Source organism: Varroa destructor, unplaced genomic scaffold, assembly GCF_002443255.2.
Source record: "Varroa destructor unplaced genomic scaffold, Vdes_3.0 BEIS01000001.1, whole genome shotgun sequence".
Classification (NCBI taxonomy): Eukaryota; Metazoa; Arthropoda; class Arachnida; order Mesostigmata; family Varroidae; genus Varroa; species Varroa destructor.
Genome location: NW_019211454.1, coordinates 62234807 through 62260982, shown reverse-complemented (window position 1 = coordinate 62260982; position 26176 = coordinate 62234807). Strand labels below are relative to the sequence as shown.

At 38.3% G+C, this 26176-nt stretch overlaps 2 protein-coding genes, 12 non-coding genes and 5 pseudogenes across 18 annotated transcripts; 5 read left to right on the top strand and 14 right to left on the bottom strand.

Moving 5' to 3' along the window:
- Positions 1 to 863: 863 nt before the first annotated feature.
- Positions 864 to 9123, top strand: LOC111255451 (uncharacterized). 2 transcript variants are annotated; one of them, XM_022817422.2, is made up of 9 exons: positions 879 to 958; positions 1051 to 1644; positions 2198 to 2371; positions 2548 to 3822; positions 4631 to 5014; positions 5241 to 5638; positions 7027 to 7217; positions 7464 to 7658; positions 7934 to 9123. In XM_022817422.2, exons 2-9 carry the CDS (start codon positions 1447 to 1449, stop codon positions 8635 to 8637), a joined length of 3519 nt encoding a protein of 1172 aa, XP_022673157.1. In that variant the 5' UTR covers positions 879 to 958; positions 1051 to 1446; the 3' UTR covers positions 8638 to 9123. The 2 variants fall into 2 exon arrangements, with proteins under 2 accessions (XP_086834360.1, XP_022673157.1); XM_086978234.1 differs by having other exon boundaries at positions 864 to 1276.
- Positions 9124 to 10537: 1414 nt separating this feature from the next.
- On the top strand, positions 10538 to 14269 carry Sbp2 (SECIS-binding protein 2). 4 transcript variants are annotated; one of them, XM_086978236.1, is made up of 6 exons: positions 10538 to 10666; positions 11462 to 11704; positions 11992 to 12173; positions 12656 to 12870; positions 13357 to 13665; positions 13965 to 14269. In XM_086978236.1, the coding sequence occupies exons 1-6, from the start codon at positions 10641 to 10643 to the stop codon at positions 14178 to 14180; spliced, it is 1191 nt and encodes a 396-aa protein (XP_086834362.1). In that variant the 5' UTR covers positions 10538 to 10640; the 3' UTR covers positions 14181 to 14269. The 4 variants fall into 4 exon arrangements, with proteins under 4 accessions (XP_086834362.1, XP_022643657.1, XP_086834363.1 ...); XM_022787922.2 differs by having other exon boundaries at positions 10640 to 10780; XM_086978237.1 differs by having other exon boundaries at positions 10640 to 10780; positions 13951 to 14122.
- Positions 14270 to 14957: 688 nt separating this feature from the next.
- On the bottom strand, positions 14958 to 15076 carry LOC147758935 (5S ribosomal RNA; annotated as a pseudogene).
- Positions 15077 to 15538: 462 nt separating this feature from the next.
- LOC147758934 (5S ribosomal RNA) lies at positions 15539 to 15657 on the bottom strand (annotated as a pseudogene).
- Positions 15658 to 16623: 966 nt separating this feature from the next.
- On the bottom strand, positions 16624 to 16742 carry LOC147758933 (5S ribosomal RNA). Its single transcript, XR_015319841.1, has one exon. It is a non-coding gene; the product is annotated as a 5S ribosomal RNA (ribosomal RNA).
- Positions 16743 to 16904: 162 nt separating this feature from the next.
- Positions 16905 to 17023, bottom strand: LOC147758932 (5S ribosomal RNA). The gene has a single exon (XR_015319840.1). It is a non-coding gene; the product is annotated as a 5S ribosomal RNA (ribosomal RNA).
- A 429-nt stretch (positions 17024 to 17452) lies between these two features.
- LOC147758931 (5S ribosomal RNA) lies at positions 17453 to 17571 on the bottom strand (annotated as a pseudogene).
- A 704-nt stretch (positions 17572 to 18275) lies between these two features.
- On the bottom strand, positions 18276 to 18394 carry LOC147758930 (5S ribosomal RNA). Its single transcript, XR_015319839.1, has one exon. It is a non-coding gene; the product is annotated as a 5S ribosomal RNA (ribosomal RNA).
- Positions 18395 to 19106: 712 nt separating this feature from the next.
- LOC147758929 (5S ribosomal RNA) lies at positions 19107 to 19225 on the bottom strand. The gene has a single exon (XR_015319838.1). It is a non-coding gene; the product is annotated as a 5S ribosomal RNA (ribosomal RNA).
- A 516-nt stretch (positions 19226 to 19741) lies between these two features.
- On the bottom strand, positions 19742 to 19860 carry LOC147758928 (5S ribosomal RNA; annotated as a pseudogene).
- Positions 19861 to 20026: 166 nt separating this feature from the next.
- On the bottom strand, positions 20027 to 20145 carry LOC147758927 (5S ribosomal RNA). Its single transcript, XR_015319834.1, has one exon. It is a non-coding gene; the product is annotated as a 5S ribosomal RNA (ribosomal RNA).
- Positions 20146 to 20597: 452 nt separating this feature from the next.
- LOC147758926 (5S ribosomal RNA) lies at positions 20598 to 20716 on the bottom strand. Its single transcript, XR_015319837.1, has one exon. It is a non-coding gene; the product is annotated as a 5S ribosomal RNA (ribosomal RNA).
- Positions 20717 to 20877: 161 nt separating this feature from the next.
- On the bottom strand, positions 20878 to 20996 carry LOC147758925 (5S ribosomal RNA). The gene has a single exon (XR_015319836.1). It is a non-coding gene; the product is annotated as a 5S ribosomal RNA (ribosomal RNA).
- Positions 20997 to 21410: 414 nt separating this feature from the next.
- LOC147758924 (5S ribosomal RNA) lies at positions 21411 to 21529 on the bottom strand. The gene has a single exon (XR_015319835.1). It is a non-coding gene; the product is annotated as a 5S ribosomal RNA (ribosomal RNA).
- A 435-nt stretch (positions 21530 to 21964) lies between these two features.
- On the bottom strand, positions 21965 to 22083 carry LOC147758923 (5S ribosomal RNA; annotated as a pseudogene).
- Positions 22084 to 22759: 676 nt separating this feature from the next.
- On the bottom strand, positions 22760 to 22832 carry TRNAV-UAC (transfer RNA valine (anticodon UAC)). The gene has a single exon. It is a non-coding gene; the product is annotated as a tRNA-Val (tRNA).
- A 341-nt stretch (positions 22833 to 23173) lies between these two features.
- TRNAP-UGG (transfer RNA proline (anticodon UGG)) lies at positions 23174 to 23245 on the top strand. Its single transcript has one exon. It is a non-coding gene; the product is annotated as a tRNA-Pro (tRNA).
- A 1669-nt stretch (positions 23246 to 24914) lies between these two features.
- On the top strand, positions 24915 to 24986 carry TRNAW-CCA (transfer RNA tryptophan (anticodon CCA)). Its single transcript has one exon. It is a non-coding gene; the product is annotated as a tRNA-Trp (tRNA).
- A 754-nt stretch (positions 24987 to 25740) lies between these two features.
- Positions 25741 to 25812, top strand: TRNAG-UCC (transfer RNA glycine (anticodon UCC)). Its single transcript has one exon. It is a non-coding gene; the product is annotated as a tRNA-Gly (tRNA).
- The last annotated feature ends 364 nt before the right edge of the window (positions 25813 to 26176 follow it).

The following is a 26176-nucleotide window of genomic DNA, read 5'->3' as shown; positions in this document are numbered from 1 at the left end:
TTCTTGTTTTAAAATTGAGGCGTGCTGGCGTGGAACATTTTACTCGCATAATTATAACTTAAGTCTGCTACCATTAAAAATTCAATCTGATTTACATTTTCGTAAATTCGAGCTGTGAATTTTGCCAGTTTATTGCACATATTTTACTTAAAGGCAATGTAATATTTTTATAGGAAATATGTGCTTGGGATACCTTCCGCATCATGTTTTTGCCAAAGGATTATTTTGTTGCCTGAAAAGACACTTGGCATTTGTACTTGCATTGTACTGATCTATAAAATGTGTTATTGTCGTTTTTTCAAACACACAATTCTGTATGAATTAACTGCCCGATGTTTCACCCGAAGAACTAAATTCACCAAAATGTGTGAAACAGATCGATAACGCGATAAGCGAACCGACGATCACAAGTTACGGTTTTTTTTTTAACAGAGAAACTAGTACTTTATGTACTATTTAACTTCTTTCCATTTATTATTATTTATGACTCCTTTCCACATTCAAGCTGTTCATACACTAATCGTATCTCGTGTCCAGTTTAGGTAACTATGTTGCCTTAATCGTGTTAATTTATTAGTTTTTCAATATGATTTCCTGACTATTCGGTTTTACATTAGCTCTCGGAAACGAATGATTTTTCTCAAATTACGCGGTTATTACCGGTATAGCTCTGTAACTTTTGTTATAAAAATATGGACTTATCTTCTTACAATATTACTCGGTCTTTCTGCTTTTATTTGATGATGGATTTTACCTACAGTGAATCGCATAGCTGCTAAGCCAGCAAACATTTAAAATTTACCGCCTCCTCCCCGCTGCATCCCGGAGCAGCTGTGTGGGATCTACTTATGCTTTTGCTACATCCGTTCCTCATTGGGATAAACTTGGTCAACTGTTTCTCGAGCCCCGAGTACATATCTAAACGATCAGCCGTTAAGGGGCGCCGGGCCTTCATTTGGTGTGTGCCGCTGCTTGTTGTTATTATTGTTGTAACAACACTGATGGTGGCAATAGTAACAGTAATCGCTGTCGATCTTGTCTCCTTTCCAGCTGAGCTTAGTTGCACATTCCTGTCGTATGCGTTGTAGGTGTGTGTGTGTGTGTACGCATATCGATGTGCGACTGTGTCTGGTGAGAAGAACAGGAGGAAGCAGGCCGCTGACTTAGAGAGGCTCTTTATGCTGAAGCAGAAGCACTGGCAGCATTGAGAGCAGCAGCTCCGCTCCCTAGGACGACTGTCTCACCAGCCAGCAATGATCTACTAACAACTTCATAGGTTCGTGATCGTTGTCATAGTATACAGTGGTTCGGAGTGAGTGCAGTGCGTCCAGTTGATCTCCACGGATTCGAAGACATGTGATCCAGCGTCGAGACATTCACTAAAAGAATGTAGCACCGAACTGTGTCCGACCATCTTCTAGCGGGCCCGATTTCACTGGGCCAGCAATGATGGTGCCTGGCGCGAATGCCGCCAGCATCATGGACCGGCTGCGAGTGAAGCAGTACCGACCATGGAACGACATTTCGAGGCTCTTACGCCAGCTTGCCGGCGAGAAGCATCTATTCGTCGATACCGAAGAGCGTAGCCAACTGCAGCGGTGTCTCGACCTCTTGCAAAAAAGCATAAAAATCAATTCTGCTCAGGTTTGAAATCCCCCGCAGCGTCTGAACAGACATGGTTGTTTGCATCCGTAGACAGTCGCTGTCGTGTGTGTATCCATTGTTGTATTTAAGTGCTTGTGCCTGCTCTGTTCGATGCAACTATGCGGAGAGACATATGAACGTGCAAAGCAAATTTAAAAATACATATGCCATTATTTTACTTGTTAAAGAGGATGACAAATTGTCTACTGATTTATAGCTGATGTATGTGTATATTTCTACAAAGCTTGTCAAAATTTAGCGCTAGAATTTTCTAACATTTAATTGAGGGAATTCTATGGGGCGCAAAGTGATGCCTAGTTTCGATTAATTTTTTATTAAAAACAGCTTGTTGATAAAAACAATTTTTTTAATAAGCATTATGATGAAATGAAATAACAGTGGTATTTACAACTGCAACAAGAACTATCTTTTACCTAATACATTGTAAAATAACGCTCAGTCTCATGCTCTATAGTACATTCTGCTACACACTAATTCCACAGATTCATATTTATGTTATGCTTACTTATTCTCTGTTTCTGGTGTTCTTCAGGGAATGATAGAGCGCCTGGACACCATCACTCGTCAGCTAGGCCTTAAGCTAACAAAGGACCAAAAACGATCGGCAGAAAGAAAGCCAGTTGAATTGTTTGAAGTCTTCATCAGCTCCGACATGTTCTATGTCGAGGTGGTCGTCGAAAGCAACGGGCATGTTTGTGACGTTAAGGTAGGCCGTCACTCAATATTAATTTTAACCAAAAGTCGGCATTAATTAGCCATTACTGTTGTGAAAACGTGTTTTTTAAACATATTTTATTAAATTTATAAACAATTAATATCACTATCTCTTTCTTTACTTCTTTTACTAATTGTGTTTTTTATCGTTTCTGTATGTCGAATCAGGTCGCGCACCACGGCGACCCGGTTAGCTGTCCTGAGCTGTGCCAAGTTCTGCAGGAAAATGATTTTGTGACTTTTACAGCACATCTCGAGGGGCTAATCGCCATATATCAACTGAACTGCGAAAAGTCTCGAAAACAAAAGGCGTACGTGGCTTTGCAAGCTCTTGAGAGCGACCTGTCAAGAGTAGCCGAATTGCAAAGCTTTCTGAACGATCCCCGCCAGCTAGTTTGCAAGTCTCCGGTGGGCATATTACAGCTGCGTCGAGGTGGCTTCCCTATGCAGCTAACATTTTTTGTTTCGCCTTATGATCTAATTGATTCGATAAAATCCGCTCCAGGCTCCGGCACTTTGATTCCTTTTACTGTAGAAAACGTTCTCAACCGTAAGCTTGGCCAAAGCGTGTCCATATCAATCGAGAATTCGGGCCAGCACAAATTGCAGACCGGCAGCCTCATTACGAACACGGATGGTAAAATGCCAAATTTTGGCCCACTAACCCAACTGAATTCGGTCTCGCTGCCAGCATGCTTTACAATGAAGCTGGCCGCACCAATGCCATTAGATAGTGAATGCATCAAAAAGATTCAAAAAGTGACCGGTATCGAGATTCCTAATTCACAAGTCGTAAATTCGTTGATCGAGCTGATCACGAAGCGGAAACAGGTCGCGTATTTCGTTAAGCTTCCGGACCAAGACCACACATACCATATGAATGGTGGCCAGCGAAAAGGGGCTATGATCTCTTCGATTCCTTTCACGCATCCGACGCATGTTCCTCCTGTTTTGGAGTTTCTTCGTCAGCAGAGCCTATTCAATTCGCTGATCTCTTCCTGTGTACGTGACCAGCCAACGGCGGCGCCACAGAGTCATGTATTCGAGGTACGCGCGTCGAGCCTAACCTCACTGTGTGTATCCTTCGAACATCCACTAGACAACGAAAGCCTAGTGACGCTTGAGATATCGCTGGTCGATATTCTCGGTCTAAAATGTAAAGCCTACTTTTGTAGTCAGCTAAGTGAGCTCAATCAGTTTTTGAACGAAGACGCAGCAGCCAAAGTATTACAGCAATCATTTTCCATCCCTGTACTGATGAGATCTATCCTGAAGAAGGCCAAGGGGGGCTCAAGTAAGCCGCTGGAAGAGTTACAGTCGAAAACTATCTCAACACCTTCGTTTCTTTCCGGAGCTCCGTCGAGCGACGTCAAACGGGATCATTTCGACGGGGAGAACGTACCCAGCTTTGGTGACAACAATGGACCAGGATCAATGCAGCAGGTACGTTCGAACAAGCCACTGTGTCGAAAGAAAGTTGGTCGGATTTGTCGGCGAGAAACAGTTTTCTGACTTCAAATTCAAGGAACAGCTGCTTTCAAAGACCAGTCAAAAGTATTCGTTATGCTGTGTATTTGCATGTTATATGACTAACATAAGAATAATAGATAGGACATTATATAACATTAGTAAGCGATGTTATTACTAATAGCTCACGTCACGTTTCGGTACTTCATAGCATAAATGCCGATATAGATCCCGGACAGCCATGCCTCTTGCTGGCGTCATCGTGTTAAAATAGAATGTTTGTGATGGAAGCATATTATTGTAATTAGCCATATTCAATTTATTCAATAAATAAAGAAAAGTGAGATTTTTACTTTGGTTTATACGATCACTGTTTCAGAATTTTCTTTATATATACTCGTAAGCGCATACAAAATCCTTGGTTAATTCTATCGCTAAAAAATTAGATATATTCGTTTTTTGCTTCCTTTAATATGGTGTGTTACGAAATGAGTCAATTATCTAACGCCCGTTTTTATAAGTGCATATTACAAACGCAGCCATGGCAGTTTATTGTAGATGAATTTAGCGAAGGTATTTTGAAGAAGAATCTATTTGCACCTTGGCCAGCATCTTGCAAAATTAACCTCTTCGAGGCATCTTACGGAGACTACTTAGGTAGGCCCAAATTAACATTATCACGCGTGCGGCATTTGGTGTTCTTTCCAATATCATTAGCTTGGAAATTCTTTGTTGATATCTTTTCCTTATTATTTTTCTTTTCTTCTATTTTCCTGGCTTATAGGATTTGTTTGACCTCGAAAATATTAGCAACTTGCAAGGCGGGCTGACTCTAAATATGTTGGCAGATGATGGTCCAGCTCCCCTAAGCGCTGGACGACAAAATCCTTATCAGCAGCCAAGCGGAGGTGCCGCAAACGGATCAGGTGGACCTGGATCCCAGCTGCAGCGTAAGAGACCCCGTGAAGATGGGGATTTTTTAGACAACAGGCCCCTCGGCTTCCCTTTGGGGGCGACGGGGGGCCCCACAACTAAAGGGCAGTTGGAAAGTATCAACAATAACAGCGGTGATAACCAGCAACAAAGTGGTGGCCAACAGCCTCAACAAGCACAACCACTACAGTCGTCTACAACGAAATCAGTCGGCGATCAGCTTGGGACACAAATCGTAGGTGCCACATTAATACAAATGTTCATATACATCATAATTATTATTTCTTCTTTTTCCTTTATCAATTTTATTTTCTTTTACTTTTTATAATTTTTTTTTTATCAACTAGGTAAACGTATGCTTTTTTTTTATCAATCGCATCGTTAATAGACCAAACATCCATACAAGTGTGACCGTCCTCAGGACAAGAAACTGTATGTACCCCTTTTCATTTCGTTTCTAGAAACGGCAGCGTACAGACGGACCGATGGAGGATAGCGGAATTGCTATGTTGGCTACCGGTGGACTGAATAATGCGCGGGATTCAAAAAACTTGCGGGCTGGTGGGGACTCGGGTGAGTCTCCACCGGCGAAAACCCCTATCCCCTCGAATACCACGAGCAGTGGTGCTACCGGCGGTAACGCTGGAAGTTCGAATCCAGGCGGCGGTAACATTAGTAGTAGTGCTGGCAGCACAGGCGGAAGCAGCAGCACGTTTCACGGGATCGGAGCTTCTTCAGCCAGCGGGTCTCAACAACAACAATTTGTTTCAAGAAAAGACAAGAGTTCGTCGTCGTCGTCCAGTGGAACATCATCAAAAAGCGATGATAAAAGGAATAGCAGCAGCAGCTCCTCATCCAGGTACACATACGTACAGATACATCAAATCGCAAAGATTTGATAAAGGTGACTTCATTCGCCGACCTTAATGAGCGAATACTAGAACGCACCTACCTTACTGTTGATTTATTCAGTTTTATTTCGCAATGTTACATATAGCCTAGCTGGAAACTATAATTGGCGTGCACATCAATTTATCCCGTTACAGTTATCCCGTTCTGCCTATTTCACTTTATCATTGGGATGTTGAAACAATCGTTTTATCTTTGCTGTAGTTATTTCATTACCAGATTCTTATCTTAATAACTAAAGCTTGCGTTACGCCCTTACTAACACGAGCTGGACATAGATCGATTGCGGATCTTCATTTAATTAATTAACAAGGTGCAGTTCTCCTGAGATTTCGTTCCAGCTATTCAGTCATAGTAATTCTATTTTAGCGATTTAGTCAATAACGTTTCTGTGTCACAGTTAGTTAGGCTGTGTTGCAGCTACTCCATGAGAGTTCGTTTTTTTTCTATCAGAATGTTCGAGCGATTTCTTTGAAAATATTTGAAATTTGAAGATTTGAAAATAGCGCATTGCATTGTACCAGTTATCCGGCTTTCCAACTGCAGACAGTTCGTTAGTATCGGTGCATGTACCTTCTATTATAGAGAAAGAACCGTCTTCTCTAAATTTATTCTTTAATTTATACAGGGAGGAATTAGTTTCTTAATAGTTTGAGTAAGAGTTACTTGCCAGATTTTGTTGTACTTATGTACACGCATACATATTGTCCGTATCTATAAGACACGAACGTAAAATCAACACTTGTTTTCTTGTTTTAGTACGTTTAATTTGACTTATATTGAGATTTTATAGATTTGTCACTTTGTTACACTCCTCTCACTTTCCATTTGTATTGAATTTTCACATCCGCATATTCTACTTATTCCCACCCATTTCCACCGAAATCTACTTTTTATCCAATAGTGGCAACAATTTGACATCGCTGACCATTTATCGTGCACTAACTGCGTGCCTCTTTTATTGAGTTTGAAAAATAAACAACTTTTCTATACAAACCGATAATGTATATATAATTCAAAAGTTGTTCAGTTTACCAAGCTTAACAAGGCAATGGTTTTTGAAAAATGCAACCAGTCGTTAAAATTTAACGTCCAACCATCCTAGGATAAAAATGTGGCACGAAATATTTTTTGTTTCAAGCGGACAAATTTACAGAAGCATGGTTTAACAGTAAAATGGATTAAGTAGTCTTGTTATTGTTTTTAAAAATTATTGGCATCGCAATCTGGATTGCTCATATTACGTACGCGATTTCTCCTTTCCTTCCACTTGAATTTTTGAAAGGCCCTATCCAGTTTGACTTATTCGTGTGATTATATACGCATGCTTGTCCTTAGCCGGGATAAAGAGAAGCGGAAAGACAAGGATAAAAGTTATTCAAAAGACGGCAGTTCAAAATCATCTAGTTCAAAATCGTCATCGAAGGACAAGGACCACAAGACATCATCAAAGAGTAGTTCGAGCAAGGACAAGGATAAAGAAAAAGACAAGGAAAAGTCGAGTAGCAGCGGCGGAAGTAGTAGCCGAGGTACGTAATACATTGCTGCTAAAAGTTGAAAATGAAAATTTTTCTATATGGAGCTACTGGAGCTATACCGATCTCGTATGAACAAAATTGTATCATTGACGAAATCAAAGCACAATATTCAGAGTTGGCTATAAAGAAGCAGTATATCGACTACAAGTTGGTTTGGCGTGTGAGCTGGAATAGTAACAGGCGTGTCCTAACGATTTTTTGTGCCTTTATGTTACGTGGGTGGATATTCTGGTGCAGGAAGCTCTAGCTCAGGGCTGAGCACAGCTGGAGAAAAAGTCACGCAAAGTGGTTTGTCAATGGCTAAGTTTTCATCGTCGTCAGACGTAGGAGGCGGAAGTACCGCGAGCCCTAGCAAGTACGGCGCTTCGTCATCCTCTTCCTCCTCATCAGAGGGTCAACAATTTACCGTTAAATCGAGCTCATCCGCGCAAGGTTAGTTCTTCTAGCAAACGCGACCTTTAGATATGTATTATAGTCACTCGAATCGGTCAACTTTAATTGTGGAAACTTTAAGTTCACTATAACTAGTATGTATCGTCAAGATACTTCATGATTTATTTGTATAACGCATTTAGTATTAGGCTAAGCATTGTATTTAGATACCCACCTAAATATCTCAATTGATGTTGCTGGCAACTGATTTGTTGGCTGACAATTTATACAAATTTACATATATAATGTAACGACTTTTCTACACTTCTGTTTAGGCATCAAGTTGACTATTAACAAGGCTCGCACTTCAGAGAGTGGAGGGGGCGGCGGTTCGTCGAGATTAGGTTCGTCATCAAGCTCGTCATCAGGCGCCGGCGGAGGCAGCGCCGGAAGCACTGGAGGAGGTAGCGGTGGTAGCAACAGCGGCGGCTGTACCAGCGGAAGTGGGAGCAGTAGTGGCAGCAGTAGCAGCGGCAGTAGTAGCAGTAAGGCTTCATTCTCAGCTTCGTCCTCATCGTCGTCGTCGTCATCAAAACACAATCGAGATTCACCGAAGCCGCGAAGTCTTTCATCATCACCCTCTCATAAGACGAAGGTATCGCCATCGTGGAAAGCATCACCGAAGCATAGCTGTTCCAGTGGCAGCAGTGGCGGTGGGAGTGGCGGCTCATCTTCTGGGATGATTATGCCTCCGCCAGCTGACGTACTTGGCAACTCCTCTGTTGATCTTGTCGAGCAGAGATTACGGGCCCTTCACGGTGACGACTCTCCTAGTCTGACAGTGTCCGTTGGTGCTTCGGTCGGTGTTGGAGTGGCTGGGGCGGGATCACTGTTTGACTCACGAAATCCTACTGGTGGCCCTATGGGACCACCGAGCGCTGCAAATTCGTCGTTAAATTCCATCAGCCGACCGACACCTATTCTCACGGAGGATGAACTCATGGATGAAGCCTCATGCGGAGTGAGAAATCACGTATAATTATGCATATGTGAATAATGTCTGTATTATAGTTATAACAATTAAAGTATGGTGATGATGGACAAAGAAAATTATAAAAGCTTGCCAATCGAGAATGAAAAAGGTTTCAATACTGCACAATGGAAAAATATATATTATATATAATGTAAATGAAGTGTAAAGCACTGAGTAGGCGGAACAACCCTGGATATAGATATAAATAAATAAAGACCAATAACACGCGAACCACAGCAAACGATGGCGGCTGCTACCTCCCTATACCGTATCAGGCTTATCAACCGTTATAGATACATTAACAACTTCCGTCAAAGCAGTAAAAAAGAAAATTAGTATTTTCTTTTAAGTCACTGACCTCCTATCAATTTGTTTTACGTAGTCATGTCGTTTCTGTGCTAATGTACATGCTGGTCATCAATCTAACATACACATAACAAACCATGGCTATCATGTCAATAAAATTTGATCTATCATTTAATTATAGTTTAATATGGTGGGATCTTGTCTTGTAAACGATCACCAACACGTGAAGCCATATCTGGTCCGCTATAGGAACTGACTGCTGTATCGATCTCCAAGAAGTTTACGTTCCTGTAACATGGCAGTAGATAGGCCACTTTTGTGCTTACATGTGTAAGCTAACCATAAGTTGTAGCTATTACAGAATAATTAGTTAATAACTTTGTGATGATCGTTTCTGTCCTTCAAGTTTAAAATATAATGAGGAAAATAAAAGATTTTTAACGTTTAGTTACATTCGTTCAAGGTAGCATCAAGATGGTTTGTTAATAATATAAGAAGTAAAACCAGATCTGTTTTCTAGACGATTGTCTCTAGGTTGATAGCTAAGCCTTTCAAAGGACTGGAGTTTATCAAGCCGGTCGAGCTCAGACCGTATTGATTCTGACTTCGTCGTGAGAAAAACATATACTTAGATCTAATAAATAATAAATATTATAATAGTAATATAATAATACCAGTTCAAATGAGTCGAAATCCTCTTAGTTAATTGCTTATTTGTTTAGGTATATCAAATCAGACGAAACCAGTGGTTGGGGTAGTGGTTGATGCGTGAGCATACCATACCGCTAACTCGTCAGTATTACTGAATATCACATGTGGCTCAAAGTAATGTTTAAATTGTTTTATATTTAGTGAATCATTTTGTAAACGAGCATGACTCACGAGTAACCTTTTCGAACGAGGTTTAGATTTCCACACGTGCTTGTCGGTATTTGCTTCTGTTTATGCTAGAGCATTTTTCTTGCCAATATGGGTGTCACAGAGCTTAGCTTGTTTTGCGATATTGTGGTAAGTCTTCTCTAATTTCTTCACGATGAAAATGCAGTTTAATGTTATCTTTGACTGTATAGTTTATGCTGAGTTGAACACTAAGATTTCTCAGCTAGATTTATTCACTGTTGGAGCTAGCGGATTTCGAATGATAACGCATCAATTTCGGTGAGTTTAACATTCTAAATCGTGATCAGTGCCCCCTCTTAAAAATAGCTAAAGCAAAAATCTTTCCATATTTTAAGCGCTAGTCAGAAGAAAGATTAAAGACAAATGAAGTGTTTTACATAAATTGTTGATTGATTTATATAATCATCAGATCTCTGATTTATATAGAAGCATTACACTTCTTTCAACATTTCTATTTAACAACATCTATTTATTTGCCACCTTGTACTAATTAACATGTTCCTGCATCCGTATATCTGAAGCACCCCTCGTAAATCAGTTGTCGCTTAATTGTTTTAAGCTTGATTTAAGCAATTTCTAAGCTTCTCGTATGTCTGACTAGCAGTCACGATTTGAATTAGATTTATGTAAACATTTCTAAAAAAAGGCGCCGCGTACGAATAAATACAAAATTCGAAGATAGCCGACATACTATGAATTCATTCGGGCCGTTTCTACACGGTGGCTGTCTAATCTAGCACTGCTGCTGCCGCTTCGCGTTCTCTAGTGGAATCACCAGCTGCATCGAACGGCTAGTTCGTCAGATGGATGAACGCCGTCATCATGTTTAGTTGGTGTTATTACTATTCGTGTTATTGTAATGACGAGTAGCTTTCGGGTTCTTATTTTGCTCTAGAGTGATTAAACCGAAAATGAACAACGCAACGTTGCTTTCAAATAGAAGGTGAACGAATTTATGTTCAACATTATTTCTGTGGTTACTTTTTTTCACATACGCAAAAATATTACGTATTAGTTCATTCGAATAAGAACCAGGACATTTGCGTGTGAGCTTATGCAGCCCCGTATACAAAAATTTAACTAATTTTGACACAATATTGGAATGTTCTTTTTTGTAGCACTAGGCAGTGTATATCATTTTCAATCTGCATATTTAATATGTACAAGCGTTAACATTAATTTGTCGAATAAGCATGTAAATCGATACGAAATCGAAATTCATCTTTTAAAGTAAGCATTTCTGTTTATTTGGCCTCACGGCTTAAGTTTTGTAGGACCTGAGAAAGTTCATACAAAAATAAAGCACATTGTAAAAGGTCTTGAGAATAAAGTCGACTCTCAAAGAATAAAATGGGGACCCTAAAACGAACTCGCATTGATATTTTTCAGTTACTGTTATTAAATCATGGTTTTTATTGATTAATGCATAAATGTTGAATTCATGTTTGTTATTATTATTATGTATATTTTTTACCTGGCTTATTTCTTAAACTGTAAATAACAACGAACTGAGAGCATAGTTGTAAGAGTTATTATTACAGTGAATTCACACATATCTTAACAAATATTTTATTAGTACAATCATATTAAGAAGAATGAATTTTTGCATTGTTTAATATTTAAGCAAGAACATGGCGCTTTCGCCTATTGCAAAGGATTTTAATCCGTCTTTAATAACCAAAACGGTGCAAAAGTCTTCGAAAGATGAAGCTAAGCAAAACAAAAACCATGACCCTGGATCATCGTCTTCAGTGCAAAAATTAAGCGAAACGTTTGCAGCTATTGTAGTCGATAATCCTTCAATACAAAGCACCTTCCCTACGACGAATCGGGGCGATCAACCGGCAACGCCTCTGACAAATGTTTGGTAGGAACATGATTGCACTACATATGAGAGATCTTAGCTTCTTTTAAAAACAAGATCGTACTACTTTACATATGTCGAAAAAGAAACTAACGTAAATCCCAGCAAATCATTTTAATAACATACTATGAGCAGCATAGAAACAAGAACTAATTAAAAAAGAAATTCACTTTCAGTTACTTTGAAATAGTTTTTTTTGTATAATAATTCGACTACTGAGGTATCGAATTGACAACTAGTTAAGGGGTTTTTCAGCTTATCTATAGCATGCGACTTGGTATTTTTGACAGGATGTCATCTCGGACTACCTCACGGAGACCTAAGGCTGGACAGTCAATGGTTGCAGACTTGCAATCATTGATTATTGAGACTGCCCTTGCAAAACGTGCTGCCCGACGACAACCACAAAACGGCTTGAATAGAGCTTCCAAGCATGACTGCTTTGCCGTTATGGGAAACGGGCCATTGAAAGGTACATATTATGTCAAAAATCCAAACGACCCTGAAACAATGCAAGTGAATATAATGCGGTCAGGTGTGATACTAATTTTTTTACGTAACATAAGGTGTGCATTCTAAACTCAGAACTTCAGTCTCAAACGTCCAATCTTGTTTTATTTTACGGTTTAAGTAATAGTAAATCATGAATAATTTTTTTTGTAAATTTCTACTACCTTTTGCTGAATCTATCGACGCAATAATTAGTTTCTTGCACATTTTTAGGGTTGAATCAGATTTGCATATTTCGATAATTAATGATAAAAGAACGTCACTGTCTTTGCACAAGATAAAGTATAACTGTGTGTTATAGACTCGTACGCAGACGTTACTGAAAGGTATTATTACGGTCTACTAAATACAAACATTTGAAAGCCTAGGACAATGGACGCCAGATTCATCAGCATAAACAGCTGTCGACACTACAGTCTCACATTGTTACTACATGTGTCATAGGCAAAAAAAAAAAGATTGTACGGCCATCTGACTCCAACAAAAAATTATCGAAGTTAAAGAAGTCAGTAATAGACTTTCGAGACGCACAAGGAAACCCTGCGTACGAAATCGGAGAAACAACTTCACCTACAAAAAATGCAGTCGAAGCATGTAAAGACGAGCGACGCGCCTATGAGCGTCTGAGACAGGCAGCTGACGGAGAAACGCTTATTGAGGTAAAAATCAACAGCACATTTTGCAAGGAAAAAAAATAGAACCATAAGAAATCTGGCTTTTACAGGAAACCCCGTTATTTTTTTGACTTATGCGCGTCTTGTTTTGTATAATCATTAAGAGAATTTGCTATCGATAATACATCTTAGACAGTTTAAGGATGACCCCAAAGATTCTCAGAAAATATCTATTTAGGGCAGTAGCTTGGCCCTGGTTTTCTAAAGTTTCTATTAAAACTGCCCTTAAATCAGATGTGATCGGCACACAGCCTTAATCTTTATACCATAGGATTATTTGAAGCAATTACTGAAGCAGGAGGGTCTAATAAATGTCAGATCGAACTACTTAAAGTTTCAATACCATTGATGCATAGGTACTTATTTGCATTAGATCTTGATAGATTTTAGGATGCCTTTAACCTGAGCAACCAGGACATCTGCTCTTTGTTTTTTAATAGTTCATCTTCAATAAATCGTGCTCTTCAATAGATAGAAAAGCTCACCACCGATATGCTGACCGGTCTGAAAACGTTCCAAGATCAGCAGTTTCAACGTAATGAAATAAAAGCTCGAGTCCGACAACGCATGTACTTTGGTTTGAGAGAGGCCTTCAAGTATGTGATAAGCTCGAAGATCCGAATGCTGCTGCTAGCACGAGATCTTGAACCTGGACCAGGGTCGGCCGGACTTGATCAGCTGGTTAATGACCTCTTAGACAAAGCCCAAGCGAATTGCGTCCCTGTCGTTTGTGCCTTGACACGCAAGAAACTCCAAAGGCTTACTCACAAACCATCTAAGGTGTGTATAATATAGACTGCATCAGAAAAAACAGCAGTTGCATGGCGTACTGGAATAAAAAAAGAATTCGAGGTTAGCGTTATTGAATGTAGTCTTTAAACCATAGTTCAAGTAGTTAATGTTTTTGCTTTGACCACAGCATTATTTTGATTGCTAGGCAAGGTTGCTTACAGGTATAAGAAGGTGTTAACGTACAAAGGCAGTTGCAGCAAATGTAACATTATATAAATGTAGCACGACGTAATGTACACGTAGGTTAATGAATACACGGGACGTTGTACATAGTTTCTATTTTGTAGGTGGCGTGTGTAGCAATCGTGGATCCATCAGGAAAGGAGCAGCAATTCGAAAGACTCAAGGAACTAACAACATATACTAGCCCATTTACGACATTCGAAGCTCAACGTCAAACAAACTTTGGAGATGAACAAACTTTTAGCGAGGAGATGCTGAAGACTTGGACATCAACAACGCGTCAAGGAAGATTCGAATTTCCTGTTGATAAGCTTTTCTAAGTGATATCTACAATAAGTCACAAGGGCTGTTAATACGTTTAACAATGAACGAATAAAGTACGTGTGTCACAAAAATGTTCGGATAAAAATACGCTGTTTATTTATTTTCTACTTCTACTGTTGTTATGGTGCTTGATAGCCATTTAGCAGATTTGCTTCGACGGAATAACGTGGTCATCTGCATGAATCATCTCCAGTCATTTGCCTATCTAGCGTAATTATAGGCTGGCCAAGCTATACTAGACATGGGAGTGAATAAAGACGATTATGAATTTGTACGATTGATAATGAAATCGTTTGCTGTTTTCACTAATAGTATTTGCTTCGATATTGTGTTACCCGTGTATACAATAAAATGGCTAATGACTATTTTTGATGATATGCTATAAACGAGAAGTAATGTCATTTGCGCTTTACTTGTTATAAGAGAATTTGAATACTAAAATTATCTAATAACTTAAATAAAATATTTTAGTACATGTTAATTAAAAGAAAATTTTTAAAAATTGCTGTCAATACCCGGTATTTGCAGACGGTCTCCTTCCCAATTACTATCCGGAACCAACTTTGTTTAACTCCGGTGACCGTACGACAACCTGCGTATTCAACGTGGTATGGCCGATGGGGCCAACGGAGCGACTCAAATGCGAAGTTAAGAAATATTAGGCTGTTTGAGTTGAATTCTAAAATAATGTAATAACCGAAATAAAAGGATTTAAAAGTATTTTTAGAAAAATATTATGGTACATATGAATTAAAAGAAAAATTTTAAAAAATTGCTATCAACACCAGGTGTTCGCAGGCGGTCTCCCCTGCAAGTACTACCCGAGCCCAACGTTGCTTGGCTTCGGTGGTCGTACAAGAACCAGCGTGTTCAACGTGGTATGGCCGATGGCATTGATGGTGCTATTCGAACCTGAAGTTAAGCGGCAGTAACGGTCGATTCAAACGTGAAGTTAAGGATATCAGGTGCATAATGTGTTTCACCGTTGAGTTGAATTCCAAAATGATTTAATAACCTAAATAAAAGAATTTAAAGGTATTTTTTTTAACTATTATGGTACGTATTAATTAAAAAGAAATTAAAAAAATTGCTATCAACACCCGGTGTTCGCAGACGGTCTCCTTTGTAATTACTATCCGGGGCCAACTTTGTTTACCTTCGGTGATCAGCGAGAACCAGCGTATTCAACGTGGTATGGCCGATGCCACTGATAGTGCGTAAGTTAAGAATATCAGGTGCATAATGTTTTCACTTTTGAGTTGAATTCTAAAGATGTAATAACCTAAATAAAATAATTTAAAAGTATTTTTAAAAAAATATTATGGTACATATGAATTAAAAGAAAATTTAAAAATGCCATCAACACCCGGTGTTCCCAGGCGGTCTCCCTTCCAAGTACTATCCGAGCCCAACGTTGCTTAGCTTCGGTGATCGGACGAGAACCGGCGTATTCAACGTGGTATGGCCGATGCTGTGAGAAGCGATTCGAACGTGGAGTTAAGAATATCAGAGTGCATAATGTGTTTCACTGTTTAGTTGAATTCCAAAATGATTTAATAACCTAAATTAAAAAATTTTAAAGTATTTTTAAAAACTATTATGGTACTATTAATTAAAAGAATTTTAAAAAAATTGCATCAACACCCGGTGTTCCAGCGGTCTCCCTTTTAATACATATCGGAACCAGCTTGCTTACTTCGGTGATCGACGAAAACCGCGTATTCAAGTGGTATGGCCGATGGCAGTGACGGTGCGATTCGAACTGAAGTTAAGAATATCAGGGTGCATAATGTGTTCACTGTTTGAGTTGAATTCTAAAATGATTAATAACCTAAAAAAAGATTTTAAAAGTATTTTTAAAAAAAATTATGGTACATATGAATTAAAAGAAAATTTAAAAAAATGCCATCAACACCCGGTGTTCCAGCGGTCTCCCTTTTAATACATCCGAACCACTTGCTTAGCTCGGTGATCGACGAGAACCGTATCAAGTGGTATGGCCGATGGCAGTGACGGTGCGATTCGAACGTGAAGTTAAGAATATCAAGTGCATAATTGTTTCACTGTTTGAGTTGAATTCTAAAATGATTTATAACCTAAATAAAGATTTTAAAAGTATTTTAAAAAAAATTATGGTACATATGAATTAAAAGAAAATTTAAAAAAATTGCCATCAACACCCGGTGTTCCCAGGCGGTCTCCCTTCCAAGTACTACCGGCCAACGTTGCTAGCTTCGGTGACGGACGAGAACCGGCGTATTCAACGTGGTATGGCCGATGGCTAACGGTGGATTCAACGTGAAGTTAAGATATCAGGGTGCATATGTGTTTCACCGTTTGAGTTGAATTCTAAAATGATTTAATAACCTAAATAAAAGAATTTAAAAGTATTTTTAAAAAAATATTATGGTACATATGAATTAAAAGAAAATTTAAAAATGCCATCAACACCCGGTGTTCCCAGGCGGTCTCCCTTCCAAGTACTATCCGAGCCCAACGTTGCTTAGCTTCGGTGATCGGACGAGAACCGGCGTATTCAACGTGGTATGGCCGATGGCAGTAACGGTGCGATTCAACGTGAAGTTAAGAATATCAGGGTGCATAATGTGTTTCACCGTTTGAGTTGAATTCTAAAATGATTTAATAACCTAAATAAAAGAATTTAAAAGTATTTTTAAAAAAATATTATGGTACATATGAATTAAAAGAAAATTTAAAAATGCCATCAACACCCGGTGTTCCCAGGCGGTCTCCCTTCCAAGTACTATCCGAGCCCAACGTTGCTTAGCTTCGGTGATCGGACGAGAACCGGCGTATTCAACGTGGTATGGCCGATGGCAGTAACGGTCGATTCAAACGTGAAGTTAAGGATATCAGGTGCATAATGTGTTTCACCGTTGAGTTGAATTCCAAAATGATTTAATAACCTAAATAAAAGAATTTAAAGGTATTTTTTTAAACTATTATGGTACGTATTAATTAAAAAGAAATTTAAAAAAATTGCTATCAACACCCGGTGTTCGCAGACGGTCTCCTTTGTAATTACTATCCGGGGCCAACTTTGTTTACCTTCGGTGATCAGCGAGACCAGCGTATTCAACGTGGTATGGCCGATGCCACTGATAGTGCGTAAGTTAAGAATATCAGGTGCATAATGTTTTCACTGTTTGAGTTGAATTCTAAAGGATGTAATAACCTAAATAAAATAATTTAAAAGTATTTTTAAAAAAATATTATGGTACATATGAATTAAAAGAAAATTTAAAAATGCCATCAACACCCGGTGTTCCCAGGCGGTCTCCCTTCCAAGTACTATCCGAGCCCAACGTTGCTTAGCTTCGGTGATCGGACGAGAACCGGCGTATTCAACGTGGTATGGCCGATGCTGTGAGAATGCGATTCGAACGTGGAGTTAAGAATATCAGAGTGCATAATGTGTTTCACTGTTTGAGTTTTGAATTCCAAAATGATTTAATAACCTAAATAAAAAATTTAAAAGTATTTTAAAAAAAATTATGGTACATATGAATTAAAAGAAAATTTTAAAAAAATGCCATCAACACCCGGTGTTCCAGGCGGTCTCCCTTAATACTATCCGAGCCCAACTTGCTTACTTCGGTGATCGGACGAGAACCGCGTATTCAACGTGGTATGGCCGATGGCAGTGACGGTGCGATTCGAACTGAAGTTAAGAATATCAGGGTGCATAATGTGTTTCACTGTTTGAGTTGAATTCTAAAATGATTAATAACCTAAAAAAAGATTTTAAAAGTATTTTTAAAAAAATTATGGTACATATGAATTAAAAGAAAATAAAAAAATTGCCATCAACACCCGGTGTTCCAGCGGTCTCCCTTTTAATACATCCGGAACCAGCTTGCTTACCTCGGTGATCGACGAGAACCCGTATCAAGTGGTATGGCCGATGGCAGTGACGGTGCGATTCGAACGTGAAGTTAAGAATATCAAGTGCATAATTGTTTCACTGTTTGAGTTGAATTCTAAAATGATTTATAACCTAAATAAAGATTTTAAAAGTATTTTTAAAAAAAATTATGGTACATATGAATTAAAAGAAAATTTTAAAAAAATGCCATCAACACCCGGTGTTCCCAGGCGGTCTCCCTTCCAAGTACTATCCGAGCCCAACGTTGCTTAGCTTCGGTGATCGGACGAGAACCGGCGTATTCAACGTGGTATGGCCGATGGCTGTGAAATTCGATTCGAACGTGAAGTTAAAAATATCAGAGTGCATAATGTGTTTCACTGAGTTGAATTCCAAAATGATTTAATAACCTAAATTAAAAAATTTTAAAGTATTTTTAAAAAACTTTATGGTACGTATTAATTAAAAGGGAATTTTAAAAAAATTGCTATCAACACCCGGTGTTCGCAGACGGTCTCCTTTGTAATTACATCCGGAACCAGCTTTGTTACCCTCGGTGATCGACGAGAACCAGCGTATCAAGTGGTATGGCCGGTGGCAGTGACGGTGCGATTCGAACTGAAGTTAAGAATATCAGGGTGCATAATGTGTTCACTGTTTGAGTTGAATTCTAAAATGACTAATAACCTAAAAAAAGATTTTAAAAGTATTTAAAAAAAATTATGGTACATATGAATTAAAAGAAAATAAAAAAATTGCCATCAACACCCGGTGTTCCCAGGCGGTCTCCCTTCCAAGTACTAACCGCGCCAACGTTGCTAGCTTCGGTGACGGACGAGAACCGGCGTATTCAACGTGGTATGGCCGATGGCAATAACGGTGTCGATTCAACGTGAAAGTTAAGAATATCAGGGTGCATAATGTGTTTCACCGTTTGAGTTGAATTCTAAAATGATTTAATAACCTAAATAAAAGAATTTAAAAGTATTTTTAAAAAAATATTATGGTACATATGAATTAAAAGAAAATTTAAAAATGCCATCAACACCCGGTGTTCCCAGGCGGTCTCCCTTCCAAGTACTATCCGAGCCCAACGTTGCTTAGCTTCGGTGATCGGACGAGAACCGGCGTATTCAACGTGGTATGGCCGATGGCAGTAACGGTCGATTCAAACGTGAAGTTAAGGATATCAGGTGCATAATGTGTTTCACCGTATGAGGATGGCACTAACGTTCTGATTCAAACGTGAAGTTAAGGGTATCAGGGTGCATAATGTGTTTCACCGTTTGAGTTGAATTCTAAAATGGTTTAATAGCCTAAATAAAAGAATTTAAAGGTATTTTTTTTTAAACTATTATGGTACGTATTAATTAAAAAGAAATTTTTAAAAAAATTGCTATCAACACCCGGTGTTCGCAGACGGCCTCCTTTGTAATTACTATCCGGGGCCAACTTTGTTTACCTTCGGTGATCATGCGAGAACCAGCGTATTCAACGTGGTATGGCCGATGCCACTGACAGTGCGTGAAGTGAAAAATATCAGGTGCATAATGTATTTCACTTTTTGAGTTGAATTCGAAAGCGATGTAGTAACCTAAATAAAATAATTTAAAAGTATTTTTGAAAAAAAATATTATGGTACATATGAATTAAAAGAAAATTTAAAACAGCTGCCATTAACACCCGATGTTCTCAAGCGGCCTCCCTTCCAAGTACTACCCGAGCCCAACGTTGCTTAGCTTCGGTGATCGGACGAGAACCGGCATATTCAACGTGGTATGGCCGATGGCAGTAACGGTGCGATTCGAACGTGAAGTTAAGAATATCAGGGTGTATAATGTGTTTCACCGTTTGAGTTGAATTCTAAAATGATTTAATAACCTAAATAAAATAATTTAAAAGTATTTTTAAAAAATATTATGGTACATATGAATTAAAAGAAGATTTTAAAAAAATTGCCATCAACACCCGGTGTTCCCAGGCGGTCTCCCTTCCAAGTACTATCCGAGCCCAACGTTGCTTAGCTTCGGTGTTCGGACGAGAACCGGCGTATTCAACGTGGTATGGCCGATGGCAGTAACTTTGCGATTCAAACGTGAAGTTAAGGATATCAGGGTGCATAATGTGTTTCACCGTTTGAGTTGAATTCTAGAATGATTTAATAACCTAAATAAAACAATTTAAAGGTATTTTTTTTAAAACTATTATGGTACGTATTAATTAAAAGGGAATTTTAAAAAAATTGCTATCAACACCCGGTATTCGCAGACGGTCTCCTTTGTAATTACGATTCCGAACCAGTTTTGTTCACCTTCGGTGATCGGACGAAAACCAGCGTAGTCAATGTGGTATGGCCGATGGCAGTGACGGTGCGATTCGAACATGAAGTTAAGAATATCAGGGTGCATAATGTGCTTCACTGTTTGAGTTGAATTCTAAAATGACTTAATAACCTAAAGAAAAGATTTTAAAAGTATTTTTTTTAAAAAAATTATGGTACATATGAATTAAAGGAAAATAAAAAAATTGCCATCAACACCCGGTGTTCCCAGGCGGTCTCCCTTCCAAGTACTATCCGAGCCCAACGTTGCTTAGCTTCGGTGATCGGACGAGAACCGGCGTATTCAACGTGGTATGGCCGATGGCACTGACGGTGCGATTCGAACGTGAAGTTAAGAATATCAGAGTGCATAATGTGTTTCACTGTTTGAGTTGAATTCCAAAATGATTTAAAACCTAAATTAAAAGATTTTAAAGTATTTTTAAAAAAATATGTACATATGAATTAAAAGAAAATTTTAAAAAAATGCCATCAACACCCGGTGTTCCCAGGCGGTCTCCCTTCCAAGTACTATCCGAGCCCAACGTTGCTTAGCTTCGGTGATCGGACGAGAACCGGCGTATTCAACGTGGTATGGCCGATGGCTGTGACAATGCGATTCGAACGTGGAAGTTAAGAATATAGAGTGCATAATGTGTTTCACTGTTTTTTTGAATTCCAAAATGATTTAATAACCTAAATTAAAAAATTTTAAAGTATTTTTAAAAAACTATTATGGTACGTATTAATTAAAAGGAATTTTAAAAAAATTGTATCAACACCCGGTGTTCGCAGACGGTCTCCCTTTGTAATTACGATCCGGAACCAGCTTGTTACCTCGGTGATCACGAGAACCAGCGTATCAAGTGGTATGGCCGATGGCAGTGACGGTGCGATTCGAACGTGAAGTTAAGAATATCAGGGTGCATAATGTGTTCACTGTTTGAGTTGAATTGACTAATAACCATTAAAATTTTTAAAAAAATTATGGTACATATGAATTAAAAGAAAATAAAAAATTGCCATCAACACCCGGTGTTCCCAGGCGGTCTCCCTTCCAAGTACTATCCGAGCCCAACGTTGCTTAGCTTCGGTGATCGGACGAGAACCGGCGTATTCAACGTGGTATGGCCGATGGCACTGACGGTGCGATTCGAACGTGAAGTTAGAATATCAGAGTGCATAATGTGTTTCACTGTTTGAGTTGAATTCTAAAATGAATTAATAACCTAAATAAAAAATTTAAAGTATTTTTAAAACATTATGGTACGATAATTAAAAGGAATTTTAAAAAAATTGCTATACACGGTGTTCGCAGACGGTCTCCTTTGTAATTGCTATCCGGACCAACTTTGTTTAGCTTCGGGATCCGACGAGAACCGGCGTATTCAACGTGGTATGGCCGATAGCAGTGACGCTGCGATTTAAACGTGAAGTTAAGAATATCAGGGTGGATAATGTGTTTCACTGTCTGAGTTGAATTCCAAATGATTTAATAACCTAAATAAAAAAAAAATTAAAGTATTTTTCAAAAAAATATTATGGTACATATGAATTAAAAGAAAATAAAAAATTGCCATCAACACCCGGTGTTCCCAGGCGGTCTCCCTTCCAAGTACTATCCGATCCCAACGTTGCTTAGCTTCGGTGATCGGACGAGAACCGGCGTATTCAACGTGGTATGGCCGATGGCTGTAACAATTCGATTTCAACATGAACTCAAGAAATTCAGGACATATAATATGTCTTACTCTACGAGTTGAATTTCAAAATAATTTAAAAATATTTAAAAAAAAACAAAGTATCGTGGTACATATTAATTTTTAAAGTAATGTCATCAACACCTTGTATTCCCAGGCGGTCTCTCTTCCAAGTACTATTCGGGCTCAGCGTTGCTTAGCTTCAGGGATCGGCTTATTCAACGTAATATGGCCGCTGGCATTGACTCTTCAACTTAAACGTGAAGTCAAGAAATTCAGGACACATAATGTATTTTACTCTTCGGGTTGAATTTCCAAATAATTTTAGTACTGTAAATATGTTTGTAAGTGTATATTGGACATTTTAAGATGAGAAACAATATACGGCGCTTTTCCCAAATATATATAAACATATATATGTCTAAAGCTGAACTCATTCTATAATCGTCTCTAATGTCGCTTTATAATATAGTCAACTAGCAAAGTTATCGTGATAAAGTTTGTAATAATAAATAGAACTGATTCTATTGGTCGGGTTGTCGAGTACAAGCTAACCTAATTATATATGGTAAATGCAAAAATCCCGTAAAGAATCATTTATTTTGATATGATGATCATAAGATAAAAGTATGAGTAAAAAGAACATAGAAAATGAAACATAGAAAAATGTGGTTCCATCCGGGATCGAACCGGAGACCTTTTGCGTGTAAAGCAAACGTGATAACCACTACACTATGGAACCACTTGTAACTTATGTTTCGTACAGGAGTATATAGGGATGAGGAAGGCAATAATAAAAACCATTAATAACCTGCAAAGCTTTACCATTTTCATTTGGATGCACGATTTTTTTAATATGATCTAAAACGGAAGATAAAGCCGCCATAATGAGGACGTACAAGAAGCATTATTAAAAGATAAGTCTGCAATAAAACTACATAAACTGAAATTTTTTTTAACCATGCGGGGAGTGTTTACAGTATGTACAGCTATATTCGTTTTTTTTTAGTAGATTGTTGATTAGTACGCGAAATCAGTATCCGCAGGCTTTATATGGATACCGTGGCGCCACCCTGACAACACGGCTCGTTGGTCTAGGGGTATGATTCTCGCTTTGGGTGCGAGAGGTCCCGGGTTCAAATCCCGGACGAGCCCATTTTTACAAAGAACGGATGAATCTAGTCCAATATTCCGCTCTGAATGAAAAAAAAAAAAAAAAATGAACAAAATGAAATAAATGTCAATTTAACCATAACTAAGTGAGTAAAAATCAATTTGCTCTATTGTCTATTTTACTCAGATTTGTTCACTATTTATGTTACTGTAGAAGATCTCTTTGACAAAAGACGATATGCTGCGAATACCGTCGTTGAAGGGATTGAAAAAGCTTAATAGAATTTGATGCATTTACGAACGTTTGAACGTGATTTGGCCGAATACTCAATAATTTACATAAGGTTTATTTTCTTAGCATTTACCCTGAGTAAGCTTCTTTAATAGTGAGTCGAAAAATCGATCGGCCTCGAAAGGTATCTCCTAACTAGCATCTCTGCTTGCAAATCAGTCATGTTAAAATTAAATGGAAGTGCTAATTATGTTGAGTATCACTGAACTTAATGAAATGATTCGCTAATATTTAATCTAAGTTCTCACCTTTGCAAAAAAATATGAACAAATGACACGACGATAAGCTTGAATATCAACTAGTATGTCGGCAAATTATTCTTAATATTAAAAAGCTTGCTCCTTGCTGAGAGCCGCCTTCAGTGTTCACGTTTTTACATTAATTACATTTTATATATAGACAAACTTTCAAATTTTGTTGGACCTTTACTGCTAAATTTAGTATATTCAATATGTTCCTTAACATCATAAATCCCATATCACAGTGCTTATTCAACGTTTCCTACTCCCTATTATCGCTTTCCGTTAAAATAGCTGTTAAATTGCTGAGCCTAGAAAATCTAACAAGTTTAGGTTTTTATTTACTCATAACTTGTCGTTGATAAAAAAAATTGAGACTCCAATTAACATGTATGTCCTCGTAGCTTGTGTTTAAAAATGTCTTCTAATAAGCAACTTGTACTATACTCCTCACGAATTTACGCTTACTGCGCATTTTTAGTAACGCCTTATATAGTCAGTATTATAAAATATCTTACTGTGGGTAAAAATGATCAATACAGCCGAAGTAATGTGGTTGTCTATACGGGGTAAAAACTAATGTAGGGCTGTTTACGCGCGGCCTAACACGAATTGTGCTTCAAACTGCTTTCTGCTAATCGTTCATTATTTTAGATATTATCACAGCGTGCGAATAAATACAGATATGTAACACGAACTTCAGGCGCGTGAAAAATATTACTAATAGCAGTCGCTAACTGCATATATGCTGTGACAAATCAGGTATTATTTTCAATACTGGACAAAGAATGATAAGGGCAAAAGCGCCTTTAAATTAAATAATTCTACTGTACGTTCGTGAAGCTAGTCTAAAATATCGCCATCGGTTACCTAAGATTTGAAGCAGATGTTTTGGTTTGTAATTTTATCGTAGTCTTTCGTAACACCAGTGGTTAGTTTAGAAAATATATTATTTTGGAATCAACCTTACGGCAACATTTACTTTCTTGTTTCTTGGTCTGTTAATCAAAAATTATCAGAAGAAAACCTTGTTCTCTATTGCAAATTATTGAAAACCTTTTAACAATGTACAATTCATTTGTACATACACAGGCAAAAAACCAAGTTGCTCAGGTCACGTACAAATTAGTTTTAATTAATTTGATTACAAGATCACTTGAATTGCGCTACTCATCGAGGTGACTCGGTGGCGCAACGGTAGCGCGTCTGACTCCAGATCAGAAGGTTGCGTGTTCAAATCACGTCCGGGTCATTCCATTTTTCCACACGATACATCATTTTTCTTTTTATAAATATTCATAAAGTCTTGTTAATCCTTCGAAGACGCCAATATGAAGAAAACGATGATCAAAATGATCTAAAGAGCCAATCAGGAGGCCGATATCTTGGAAGACATAGGCGCTTTTCTACTAAATTACATCGATTTAGTATGAAACTACTTATGGGTTTATTTTTAGGAGTTAAATATAGTAATAAACTAATTGTTCCTTTTTACGAACGAAGCTATCAGTAGCGTTTGCACGGTTACAATGATGTGGATACTTAGAGAGATAGGAGATATCACTATAACATCTTTTCTCTCGAGTAATGCCCAGGTTGCAGAGTGCCTGAGCGAACCAAGCCTGTCTTTTCCTATATATATAAATACGCCTTGTTTTCTTTGCGGTCTTCACAAGGAGCTCTCTAAGAGCAGACGTGGCGGCCTTCGTGTAGTGCTCGTGATGAAGGGCCACAGGGTTTGTCTTTGCCATCCGTTTAGCTTGCTAGCAAAGGAGGCGCCATTACTAGCTCACCTGCTGGTATCGATTGTCAACGATATCATATAGTACGATATTCGGATGTCAGCGTTCTTTTTTAAAAGGGCCTAATTCTTTGTTGCATATCAAGTACGCGGAATTGAGTAAATGAATGAAGTAATGCGAATTCTGAGCAAAGGAATTCGCTTGTATCGAATTAGCGATCGCTGAGTAATTAAAAAGGCTGATATACCGAGGTGCGAACAACGGGCGTTGGTGGTATAGTGGTTAGCATAGCTGCCTTCCAAGCAGTTGACCCGGGTTCGATTCCCGGCCGACGCACGTTTTTCTACAACATCAATTTCTTTTTTAAATCAAAGAAGCTTAGGGTGTTAACTTAGATCTTAGCCGAATAAAATATTAAAGATCATTGCTTTATATATTATTATTCTTGTACGTACTCTAAGACTTACAGAAGTTTATTTTTATGGCTCAATTAATTGTCAACAACCTAAACCTAGACACCTTTTAAAGGCCGAAGATTTGCTTCTAATTAGGCAGGATTTTAGCCAAGTAAACAGAAAACTAATTGGCTGCTTATCATATGTCGTTAGACCACGTGGCAGCCATTTAACACGGAAGGCCGAGTGTCGGCAACAATTGCCAGTATTCTTGGCAATGGAGCATTTGCGGCGATAAAGGGAGA

What these genes read in the sequence shown, in the direction of transcription:
- LOC111255451 (XM_022817422.2), top strand. Translation starts at nt 1,447, where the DNA reads ATGATGGTGCCTGGCGCGAATGCCGCCAGCATCATGGACCGGCTGCGA. An exon ending in ATCAGCTTGGGACACAAATC is followed by an intron (nt 5,015 to 5,240) that starts GTAGGTGCCACA and finishes TTTCGTTTCTAG; the next exon opens with AAACGGCAGCGTACAGACGG. An exon ending in CGGCGGAAGTAGTAGCCGAG is followed by an intron (nt 7,218 to 7,463) that starts GTACGTAATACA and finishes ATTCTGGTGCAG; the next exon opens with GAAGCTCTAGCTCAGGGCTG.
- Sbp2 (XM_022787922.2), top strand. Translation starts at nt 10,749, where the DNA reads ATGAACAACGCAACGTTGCTTTCAAATAGAAG. An exon ending in ACGTTGCTTTCAAATAGAAG is followed by an intron (nt 10,781 to 11,461) that starts GTGAACGAATTT and finishes TTAATATTTAAG; the next exon opens with CAAGAACATGGCGCTTTCGC. An exon ending in ACGGAGAAACGCTTATTGAG is followed by an intron (nt 12,871 to 13,356) that starts GTAAAAATCAAC and finishes GCTCTTCAATAG; the next exon opens with ATAGAAAAGCTCACCACCGA.